The sequence below is a fragment of the Echinops telfairi genome, unplaced genomic scaffold, assembly GCF_000313985.2.
Source record: "Echinops telfairi isolate 266 unplaced genomic scaffold, ASM31398v2 ScPeMD7_3;HRSCAF=10, whole genome shotgun sequence".
Lineage (NCBI taxonomy): Eukaryota > Metazoa > Chordata > Mammalia > Afrosoricida > Tenrecidae > Echinops > Echinops telfairi.
The window spans coordinates 44907687-44920305 of NW_022103899.1; the positions used below are offsets into that span (position 1 = coordinate 44907687).

Below are 12619 nucleotides of genomic sequence, written 5' to 3' on the forward strand. Positions count from 1 at the left end.
TGCTCTATTTGTGGTCATCGTCCTCAAGGCCTAGTGGGCCAGGATGTGCTCCAGTCTCTCCTCCTCCCCTGTCATCTGCTCCTGTGTGCTCTGGTCAGATATATCCTTCTCCCGAAGCTGCAGATTCAGTGCCATCCTTTGAGATACATTCTTCTCAGGGGAGGGGCAGTAGACTCACTTTTCAATCAACAAATTTGGCAACCTAGCTAAATTAACCTACAGCCAGGTGGAACAGAATCTTACCATGCAACAATTATGAATTGTTAAGATTGTTAACATAAGATTGTTAACAATTATGAAGAATAAGATTTATTGAATATTGTGTTTCAGTCAAGGAGGAATTTCACATTTAGAAAACTAGCCAAAGTTATACTAATAAAGCAATTAAAGCAAAGTGTTCTTTCAGTACTCCTATCCCGAGACTGTACCATACTACCTCCTGCCTGGCCTGGCTGCCTGCCTGGAAACTTATCAAATAAGAAAGAAGCTTCAAAAAGTTCGTGGAGGTATGAGTGGAAATACTGGGAGGGTAGAGGGAGAGTAAGTTGGAAAGAGAGAACCGATTACAAGGAACTATGTGACCTCCTCCCTGGGGGAAAAATGAGGACCTAATACCAGGGGCTTAAGTGGAGAGGAAATGTTTTGAGAACGATGAGGGCAATGAAAGTACAAATGCGCTGTACACAATTGATCTATGTATGGATTATGATAAGAGTGGTGTCAGCCCCTAATAAAACGATTAGAAAAAAAAAGGGCTAGAGAAAACCGAGCGGCTTCTGTTATTAACCTTATGATTCATGAATAAAAGCTAGGCCCTGAGTCTGGCTTTAGACTGAAAAAAAAAAGTTCGTGGAGGAAGTCCACTGTCTTAATTTTCCCACAATTTGAAGCCCAGATGTTGAGAAAGTAAATCTGATTCGTACTACAAAACATAAACATAATACAAAATTTGATCTTGTTTTAGGAAAAGTAATGTGGTTCAAGAAAAGAAACAACTAGATGCTTTCAAGGACAAAATAAGGTAAAAATCATTATTTCCAAACAACTTGATATTCCACTATAATTTTTAAAAAACCTGTAGATCAAAAAATATTTAGACAGCTAAAAACCTATAATAAAGTCTTTAAGTTCTCTCCAATCTCCCCTCATCAACGATTTTTTGAAACAAAGATGTCTGGTATAATCTATGGGTTTCTTTTCACCACGACATAGGAAAGAAGTCAAGAAGAACGCAGTAATTTGCTTTGTCTCCACAGTTTTAACCACCCATTATAAAGAATTAAAAAGGAGAATGTTTTTGTGAATACTACTCACGCTTTACAAATAATGGAGTGCTGAACCTCAAACTCCAAGTTAGTAATCACAGGACAAGTGAAAGCTCTGGGTGTGGAAATATCTGGCGAATTGTCTTCTCCAGGAACAGGTTCAGTCTTCCAAGTTTTGTTTAGTTTTTCCATATCCTCTTTCAGTTGGTCTAAGCACTGACTTAAAAATTCATGGGCATCCTAAGAAGGCAACAACATCCTCAATCAGATCAAAACATTTCTCATCATCATCATGATTAACAGATAGTTAACACTGTGATTCATATGACTGTGGAAAACAGAACGGGGAAGAGAGTGTATGTGGATAAACTCTCAACGCTAATGTGTTACGGAGTCTGGGGGCTTCAGTGGAGGGAGACCTTTGTGTTCCGTAAGTGGATAAACTCTCAATGCTAATGTGTTAAGGAGTCTGGGGGCTTCAGTGGAGGGAGACCTTCGTTTTCCAAAGTTGAGATGCATTCCATTAGCATTCTCCTAAGTAAATGTTATTCTCCTCAATGTCCTCCCATGATAATGCCAATTTTGTAGTGCTGTTTGCAAACACATGGTCCTTTACTATACTCCACCCCCTCCCACCCCCTTTACTATACTCTTGAAGGTCAACTACTTGAGGACTATGTGCCTAAAGGTTATCTGCCACCCAAAGTAGCCAGATTCTAACCTTAAGTACAGTACACTCCCTTCTGATAAGGATCACAGATAATTCCACCAGAGAAGAGTTCAAAGACACCTAAGGTCAAGCCAGCTCAGAAATGACCATGGTTGGCTGCCATCCTGACTCTAGAACCCACACATCTGGTTATGTACCTTCCTGTCACATGTATGCCTTTACCTTTCCTGTTTCGTGTATACTCCAAGTTTGTCACTCTCTGGTTACATGTATGCTTTTAATATAGCCCCTTCCTGTTATGTATGTGCTTACTGTGGCTTATATGCCAAAGATTATATAAGGTTGGAGAGACTGTATTACTGCCTCATTCTGGTTCCAGTCTCCATTAGAAGAGGTGAGCCCTTGCATGTCTTGTCTCATGCTTCTTTAACATTCCCCTCAATCACAAAATCGCTCCTTGGACCTGTTCAGTTGTGGAGGCTGGTCCCCGCATATAACCACCAAAACCAAACTCCCTGCCATCGTGTTGATGCCAACTCGTAACAACCCCATAGAACAGGGGAAAACTGCCCTGTGAGTTTCTGAGACTGTAACTGTTCATGGGAATCCCACCTTTCTCCCTCAGAGTGGCCAGTGGTTTCAAACTGCTGACTGTTTGGTTACCAGGCTAATGAGTAACCTCTATACCACCAGGGCTTTCCTTATATGACTAAAACACTTGAAATTCAATAATATATGTAATTTATTAAGGTCTGATTTAGTCTAAATAAAACTGGGTGATGGATTTTATAGCCCTAACTATCTGCTGGATTAGCATAAGTGAATTACTCTTTGCCTTCAAAAAGAATGCTATTTTTCTAAAATAGCCTTTGGAGTTAAAACAGTCCAAATTTCTGCAATGGTAAACCACATCTACATTATTGAAACATGATAAAATGCAGAGAAGGGTCACAGTGAACTTTCATGTAACTCTCTGGGTTTTTCAGTTGTGATGAGCATGAAAGGCCACAGTATTTGCAATGGTCTCATCAGACAAGTGAAAGCTGGACACTGACAAAGGAAGACTGAAGAAGAACCAATATATTTGAATTATGGTATTGGTGCAGAATACTGAAAGTACCATGGACTGCCAGAGAACAAACAAATTCATCTTCAAGGAAGTACAGCAAGAATATTTCTTAAGAAGTGAAGATGTTGCTGACCTTGTCTCAGGTACTTTGGACATGTTATCAGGAGGGCATACTTGGCAAAGCAAAGGGTCAGAAAAAAAAAAAAGATCCCTCAATGAGATAACATGTCAAGTGGCTGTAACAGCGGGCAGTGTTTTATTCTCCTGAACATAAGGCTGCTGGCTATTAAGTCATGAGTCAAAACTGATACAACACCTAAAAACAACACATAGAAATTCTCATTTAAAAATAAAAACCATGTAGCACATTATATCATTTCAATACCCTTATCACTAAAACGTCTGAAAAGAATGTAGTACTCACATTCTGCATGTAACCAGAGAATCTCTCTGCTGTGGCTGAAATGGCATTTTTCACCTTCTTGAGTAAATCTTTTTTAGTTTCAGAATTACAGATATCTTTTTTAACAAGCAAGTGTGCAAAGCGCCTAAAAAAAAACAAGAGATAAATGATATTCTAAAGATTAATTATTAACAATTGTACACTAAACTTTAAATGTCTGTCATCATTGAGGTAAAAAGGTTACAAAACCCACCACGACGGAGTCAATTCTGACTCACGGTGCCTTACAGCACAACTGCTCCCCTTGGTTTCTAAGGCTGTAAATATTTAAGGGATGAGAGAGAGAGAACCTCAACTTTCTCTCCTGCAAAAGGTTAAAGTACATACCTGAGAAGTGCATTGAGTGGAATTTTCTTCCATGGGATTCCTTGCTTAAGCAAATCATTTGCAAATGACTGAAGTGAAAACAGAGATTGCAAAATAGCATTCATATAGCAGGTATTTCCCAAATTGGAGAAGCTGAAAATAAAAGAAACCGTGCTTTAGAAGATAGTAGCAGTTCTTGAAGTATGCAGGTTAAGTAAAAAGTAGTCATAAAATCAAAGAAACCTTTATTAAATAAAATTGTTAAATCTGACACTATTGCTTCTAAGCATAGACTATACACACCGAGATCTACACACTTTTGTGGATGAAGTTTATTTCTCTAACCCTTCCCCAAAGAATTCTGTGCACCTCAATTTAAACCATGTCATAAGAGCAGTTCTGGCACCCTTGGGGAACTCAAATAGGGTTCTTTTTAATGTTTGGGGAACAAAAGAAGTCTAAAAACTTCCATATACTACAGGTGGGACTGTAAAACAATACACCCCCCCATGGAAAGCAGTATTTGTGTAGAAGTTTCCTTTAAGAATTTGGAATAGAGATTATGATATGACTAAAGCTTGGTAGAGGATCAGCAATAAAGAGAGGAATCCATGTACTTGACATATATCCTAAAGAAATAAGCAACAGCACAAATTGATATATGCACAGCCATGTTCATCAAAGCACTGTTGAAAAATAGCAGAAAAGATGGAAACCACCTAAATGTCCATCAATGGAAGTATGGCTAAGCAGATGCACACAAAGAAGGACTATGTAGTTTTAGAGAATAATGATGATATCTGCACACCAGCTCACAACATGGTTGAAAACGGAGGATACCACGATGAGTAAAATCTGTCAAGCACCAAAGAACAAATATTATACGAAACCTCTATTCTAAAATGTCAGGAAAAGGTCGTCAAACTGTAATAAAGACTTTATTACCGGGCTGAAAGGAAAGGGAAGCCACAGCTGACACCGTGGACAGGTTGTTAACTTGAATAAAGGGGAAGAAAATATTCAACAAGAAGGAAATAGGTGAAAAGAATGGAACAAAGCAAGACACTGGGTAGTTTGATGAGCTTTTCATTACAAAACTGATGATGATCTGCTCTGTAAGCCTTCACACTTCACCTAATTCAAAATAAAAAGGAAAAAAGACACTCTGAAGGGGCAAAATCAGGTCTGTAGGGCGGATGTGATTAAGGTTTCCAAATGAAATTCTCCCAGGACAGCCCCTGCGGGTACATCATTGTGATGGGAAATGATTTCTCAGTGTTATTTTCCTGGCTTTTTTATTACTAACAAAGTTTTCAATTTTCTTAAAACTTCTTAATAAGTTTCCATGGTCCTCCAGGGTCTTTGGAGAAAATCTTTCAAGATTATCTTTTTGAAATCCCTAAAAGAGCTACCATAACCTTCTGAGCTGATCTTATCCCTTTAATTTTAACTGGCTCAGTAAGTCCCCTCAGAAACCACTGTTTTGATAGGCTCTTAATTTTGGAAGGCAAACCAAGTAGGTGGAACAAGTATATTCATGAAAGAACTTGTCTGCAACATCAACTGATGACAAAGACTTATTTAAACACATTTCATTTGGAATAAAACTGTGCATGTGTTTAAACTGGGACCTTCGTAGCAATATGTTGGCTTTCCCTGGTATGTTCAGTACAGCAGTTCTCACACATTAGCATGCACCATGATCACCTGGGGAAAGCTTGGTAAAACATACAAGTTTCTGATATTGTAGCTCCAGACAGAGAGGACCCCTAAATGTTGATTTTGAACAAGTTCCCAGGTGATGCTGCCATTGCTGCACACGGACCACAGTTTAGGAACTAGTGCACAATACTATTCTACCAGTAGTTTAACAAAAACATAAATTTTCAAATAAATACCCAAAGAGCTATTCACTGTTATTATTTTTCATTGAGAGAACCCTATAGCTTAATTTATTTTACACAAATAATTTGATGTTTTCTTTCTCCTACTAGTGCTGACATACCGTATATATATATACTCAAGTATAAGCCGACCTGAATATGAGCTAAGGAAACTAATTTTACCATAAAAACTGCATTAAAAATGTGCTGAAAAAGACTTCTCTCTGACCACTGTGCCATTAAGGCTGGAAATCAACAAAAGGAAGGTGAAGAAAACAAGAAAAACCCTCTATTGCAAAAGGAGTACACACTATCCCAGATCAGAGATGAAATTAGGAAATTTCTAGAAACCAACAAAGAATGAGAACATGACAGACCAGAACGTCAGGGACACACAGCAAAAGCAGTTATCAGAGGAAGTTTCATAGCAAAACATGCACACATGAAAAAGAGACTTATGAAATATGTGCTGGCACAATTTTATAACCACTAGAGCAGAGTCAACAAGACAAGACAATCCTACTAATAGCAAAATAAAAGAAATAATAAAAATCAGGGCTGAGATTAAGAGGGAAAATAAGAAAACTATGGAAAAAATTAATGCTGCTAAAAAAGTTGGTATGTGAAAGGATAAACAGAATCAACAGTCTACTGGCAAGCCTAACCAAAGAAAGGAGGGAACAAATTTCAATAGCAAGGATGAGGGATGAAAGAGGGGACATTACAGCAGACCCTAATGAAATAAAAAGGTTAATTACACTTTACTATGAAGGACTGTAATCCAATGAATTCAACAACTTGGAAGACATGGACAAATTCTTGGAAAAACAATCCCTCCCTAGAATATCCCCAAAGGACGTAAAGAATCTCAACAGACTCAAAGCAATAGAAGAAACAGACAAGGTTATCAAGGAATTATCAACAAAAAATGGCTTCACAGGAGAAATCTACCAAGCATTCAGGGAAGAACTGACACCAATCCTACACAAACTCTTCCAGAACACAGAAAGATGGCAAACTCCTGAACTCCATCTATGAAGCGACTATTAACTTTGATACTGAAACCTGGCAGGGATGCCACAAGAATCGAGAACTACAGACCAATATGCCTAATGAACATTGATGCAAAAATCCTAAACAAAATACTGGCCAATAAAATACAAAAGTATATAAAACAAATAATTCACCATGACCAAGTGGGATTCATAACCAGGGATGTAGGGATGGTTTATTATATGAACGACCATTAGTATTATTTGCCACATCGACATGAAAAACTATTAAGAACCACATGATAATATCGATAGATGCGGAAAAACCATTCAACAACATCCAACACCAATTCCTGTTTAAGACACTCAAGAAGATAGGAATAGAAATAAAATTCCTCAAGATAATAAAAGCTATATATGAAAAACCAACAGCCAATGTGGTAGTCAATGGAGAAAAAACGAACACAAACCCACTGAAAAAAGGGACCAGACAAGGATGTTCCTTATCCCCACTCTTATTTAAGATCATACTGGAGGTTTTAGCTAGCATCATAAGGCAAAGAAAATACATCAAAGGTATTCACCTGGAGAAGGAAGAGGTGAAACTATCATTCTTTGCAGAGGATATGATTTTATATATGGAAAATCCCAAAAGCTCCACAAGGGGACTACTGGAAACCACAGAGGAATATGGCAGAGTGGGAGGACACAAGACCAACAAACAGAAGTCTATCAGATTGCTATACACATCGGATAAGACCACAGAAGAGATCAAAAAGGTGGTACCCTTCAATAGCCAAGCACAAATTGAAATATCTAGGGATATACCTGACTAAAGGAACAAAAGATTTATATGAGGAAAACTACAGAACACTATAAGAAACCAAGAGTGACCTAAAAAAATGGAAGAATATCCTACACTCGTGGATTGGAAGACTCAATACAGTAAAATATGTCAATTCTGCCCAAGGTACTATATAAGTTTAATGCAATCCCGATACAATTACCCCCATCTTTCTTCAAAGAAATCGAAAAACAGATTACCAACTTCATATAGAGAGGAAAGAATCCCCGACATAGTGGGAGGGCTTGCTTTACCTGACTTTAGCACCTATTATACAGCCACAGTGGCCAACATCTCATGGTATTGGTATAATGACAGATACTCAGACCAATGGAAAAGAACTGAAAACCCAGAAATCATGAGCATACAGACAACTGATCTTTGATAAGGGCCCAAAAAAGATCCAATGGGAAACAGATGACCTCTTCAACAAGTGGAAAAAAATGGACAGCTACCCGCAGAAAAATGCAGCAAGACCCTTATCTCACTCCATGCACAAGAATAAACTCAAGGTGGATCACAGACTTTGAAGTTAAACCCCAACCCAATAGGGCCATCAATGAGGGAATTGGGACCAACCCCCGGAACTTTGGTGCAGGGAATACATAGGCTATCAGAAATAGGGAAGGGCACAAATACAGATGAGTCACAAATTGACATGTGGGACATACTGAAGATAGAACACCTGTGTACATCGAAAGAATACACCAAGACAGTAATGAGAGAGCCCACGGACTAGGAAAACGTCTTTAGCAAGGACACATTAGACAAAGGCCTTATTACTAAAATCTACAAAACTCTGCTCTAGCTTCTAAAAAGAAAAAAAACCAATTGCCCACTGAAGAGGTGGGCAAAGGACCTGAACAGAAGTTTCAAAAAGGCAGAAATCCAAATGGCCAATAAACTTATGAGAAAATGTTTCCAATCATTAGTCATAAGAGAAATGCAAATTAAAACGAGATACCACTTAACACCCTCAAAGATAGCCTAATAAAAATTCAGAAAGCAACAAGTGTTGGAAGGGCTGTGGTGAGATAGGAACTCTCATCCACTGCTGATTGATCTGTAGGTATGTACAGCCACTATGGAAATCGATTTGGCGATATCTAAAACAGATGGAAATCAAGCTACCATAGGACCCAGCAATCCCCCTACTGCGCATATACCCAGAAGAGGCAAAAAAAACACATCACGGCCAGACATCTGTGCTCCAGTGTTCATCATGGCACAGTTCACAATTGCAAGGTGTTGGAAACAATCCAAATTTCCATCAACACACGAATGGATTAAAAAAATGTGGTACATGCATACAATGGAGTACCACGCATCGCTAAAAAGCAGTGATGAATGCATGAAGCACATGGCCGCAAGGGAAGTACTGGAGGAAATTATGCTAAGCGAAGTAAGCCAAGCACACAAGGACAGGTACAACACGAGTCTGCTGACGTAAGCTTAAAAAAAAAAAGTAAAAGGCATAGGGAAAAAGCTACTGTATACAAACATTCCTGGGGTGAGGTCCAGGTAGTATGGCAGAGATCAGACCAAATCCAGGGATACATATGGTAGCCAACTAAAAAAGGGGAGGGAAAAAAGTATAGGTAGCCAGGGGAACAGGCACTAATCCACAGAGGGGGAGGGTATTGTTTATATCTCCACAGGAAAAGAGGGAACAGACTTCAACCCTGTGCTCCAAGATGTGAACGCAACATTACCGGCATGAAGCAAGGAATCAGTAGAGAGGTCTGAGGGGCCGGCCCCAATCCCAACTATGTGGACAGCCACCCCTCCTCCCAGAATAATTCACTTCACAGGACAGCACTGAAACTACAGCACAGGGTGAGGGATATGTCTGATCAGAGCACATGGGAGCAAATGAAGCCTTGAGCACGATACCCCCCCTCAGAGCAGCTAATGCACAGAGAGGATCATATGGCCGGCCTCACTATGATACAGGGCATCCCTCACATAGTCAGCCCTTCAGGGAACAACAGTGGAGACAGTGTGGGAATTGCTCCCGATCTGACCCCACTACACCAAGGCAAGGCACTAAGGGCGTGCAACAGAACAGCACAGGGAACAGAGCAAGCGAGAGAGTACCAAAAATAGACTTTGGGGCCACGGCATGGCACCCCAACAGACTCCACCGAAAAACAATCCAAAGGTCAACAAACAGACCTTGAACTATTTACAAGGCTTTTCTTTTTTTTTGACATTGGCTTTTTGTTGTTCTTTTGTTGCTTTGTTTTGCTCTTTAAAAAAATATTATCTTACAGGTCTATATACATAAGATAGGAGGGACAAACAATCTGGAGGAGAGAACAATAGGGACTGATGGTTTGGGAGTGGGGGCCAAAGACATGGGAGAGTGGGAGGTGGTGGAAAGGAAGTGGTGTTAAATCCAGGGACAAAAGAACAACCAGTGATCCAAAATCGATGGCAAGGAGGGTGTAAAAAGCCTGGTAGGGCTTGATCAAGGGCAACATAACCAAAAGAACTACTGAAACCCAAATGAAGGCTGAGCATGATAGTGGGACAAGAGGAAAGTAAAAGGAAATACAGGAAAGAACTAGGAAGTAAAGGGCATTTATAGAGGTCTAAATATAGGCATGTACATATGTAAATGTATTTATATATGATAGGGAAATAGATGTATATGCATAGATTTATAGGTTTAGTATTAAGGTAGCAGATGGATATTGAGCCTCCACTCAAGTACTCCCTCAGTGCAAGAACACGTTGTTCTATTAAACTGGCATTCCATGATGCTCACCTTTCCCAACACGATCGCTGAAGGCAAATTGTTGCATAAACAAATGTGGTGAAGAAAGCTGATGGTGGCCAGCTTTCAAAAGATACAAAGTCTGGGGTCTTAAAGGCGTGGAGGTAAAACAGGCGGCCATCTAGCTCAGAAGCAACAAAGCCCACATGGAAGAAGCACACCAACCTGTGTGATCATGAGGTTTCCATGGGATCAGGTTTCAGGGATCAAAGAACCAAAAATCATATCATTGTGAATGACAGGGATTGTGGAGTGGGGACCCAAAGCCCATCTGTAGGCAACTGGACATCCCCTTACAGAAGGGTTGTGGGAAGGAGACAAGCCAGTCAGGGTGCAGTGTAGCATGGATGAAACATATAACTTTTCTTTAGTTTTTAAGTGTTTCCTCCCCACCACTATCATGATTCCAATTCTACCTTACAAATCTGGCTAGACCAGAGGATGTACACTGGTACTGGTAGAAACCGGAAACACAGGGAATCCAGGACAGATGAACCCTTCAGGACCACTGGTAAGAATGGTGATAACAGGGAGGGTGGAGGGAAGGTAGGGTAAAAAGGGTGAACCTATTAGAAGGATCTATGTATAACCCCAACCCTGGGGGATGGACAATAGAAAAGTGGGCGAAGGGAGACATCGGACAGTGTAAGACATGACAAAATAATAGTAATTTATAAATTAGCAAGGATTCATGGGGGAGGGGGAGGGGAAAATTGAGGAGCTGATACCAAGGGCTCAAGCAGAAACTAAAGGTTTTGAGGATGAGGGCAATAAATGTACAAATGTGCTTGACAAAATGGATGTATGTATGCATTGTGATAAGGGTTGTACGAGCCCCCAATAAAATGATTTTTTTTTAAAATGTGCTGAAAAAAACTTGGCTTATACACGAGTATATACGGTATTTATGTGTGCTTTTATTTGCTCTACTTGTTTTAAATGTTCGGAGGGTATTATGAGGAGAATCAGAATTAGAAGCTTCTATTATTCTCTAGATTATATGTTCCCAAACTTGTGTGGTCTATCATTCTCTTTTCAGAAAAACAAAAGCAAAACTAAGTTCTCCCACTAGCAATTAAAAGTTTTTGTACTATAGCTCATAACCCAGCATAAAGTTTAGGTATCTAATTTTGTAGCCCCCTGGATTGTTCCAGTGTCCCCGGGGCACTTTGGGAACTACTGCTGTAGACTTTTTGTTTTTTAAGTTCTTCGTTTTAGCTTGTGGGGGTGGTGGTGGTGTTAGAAGATGTAGCAGTCTGCTTTTATAAAGATAAAAAGTCCTGGAAACCCTAGAAGAGCCAGTCTGTTCCACAGGTTGCCAAGAGTGAGAACTGACTTGAAGGCAGTAAGTTTGGTAAATCCTGGACATTTGAAATACATTGGAAGAGGCACGACAAATAGGAAAGCAGTGATTCTAGCAATGGGCACAGGAGTGAAAGAAACTGGAGGTAGAAAGGGAGTCTGGGCACCAGGGTGGGTACCTCCAGAGGCTGTCAAGGGCTCTGAAGGAAATAATCAAGACCAGAAAGAGAATATAAAATACAAGGGAAAAGGAAAATGAGATAAGATCAATGTAAACACCAATCAATGTAGACTTGGATGTAGATGAGCCAGAAAATGTGCTAGGTAAGACAAGAATGTGATAGAGAGAGGAGGCACCAACTGAGGGAGGCTTCTGAGAATGAACAAAGGAAATGAATGATGAAATCCAAGGGCAAAGACAATATAAGATGGGCCTTAGAAAAATTAACAGATAAGCACAGCAACTTTTATGTTGTTTTCTGCTAATACATGAAACATGTAAAATCTAAAGTGCCTTCCCTAGTTTTAACAATTCTACTTCCCAGTATTTATCCTATAGAAAAGTTCCATGTATTAAAATCTAATAAATTTTTATGTTCTTTATAGCCTGAATTTTAAGTGTGAAAAAATAAAAACAAACCACCAAGGTTTAATATTACATAATATGATGGGGCTTCAAAAAGTTTGTGGAAAATTCCATTATTTTCTAATTTCATTTTTCCATGAACTTTTTGAAGCCTGTTCATATGGTAGGATGCCCATCATTTATATGGAGTGGAAAAAACAGAAGGTAGAGAGAAGCAATCTAGCATCGTGGTTAAGAATGTAACAAGTTCAACTGCCTCTATTCATTACTGCTGAATTACTCAATGTGCCACCCAGGCAAATTAACCAACCCTTTGCCTTAGTTCAGTGGCTCTCAACCTTCCTAATCCCAGGACCCTTTAATATAGTTTCTCAAGTTATAAAAAATCTTAACATAGTGAATGATGGGGGAGTGCGGAGTGGAGACCCAAAGCCCATTAGTAGGCCACTGGAGATCCCCT

At 39.5% G+C, this 12619-nt stretch overlaps 1 protein-coding gene across 2 annotated transcripts in view; it reads right to left on the reverse strand.

The window, feature by feature from the left end:
• The window catches only part of USP37 (ubiquitin specific peptidase 37), an 86576-nt gene that overhangs the window by 37792 nt on the left and 36165 nt on the right, over nt 1-12619 (reverse strand). For both annotated transcript variants that reach the window (XM_045294764.1, XM_045294760.1), the window contains 3 exons: nt 3795-3926; nt 3429-3552; nt 1315-1505 (listed from right to left, as the gene is read on the reverse strand). In XM_045294764.1, coding sequence (XP_045150699.1) covers nt 1315-1505; nt 3429-3552; nt 3795-3926 — 447 coding nt within the window. The remainder of the gene's footprint in view (nt 1-1314; nt 1506-3428; nt 3553-3794; nt 3927-12619) is intronic.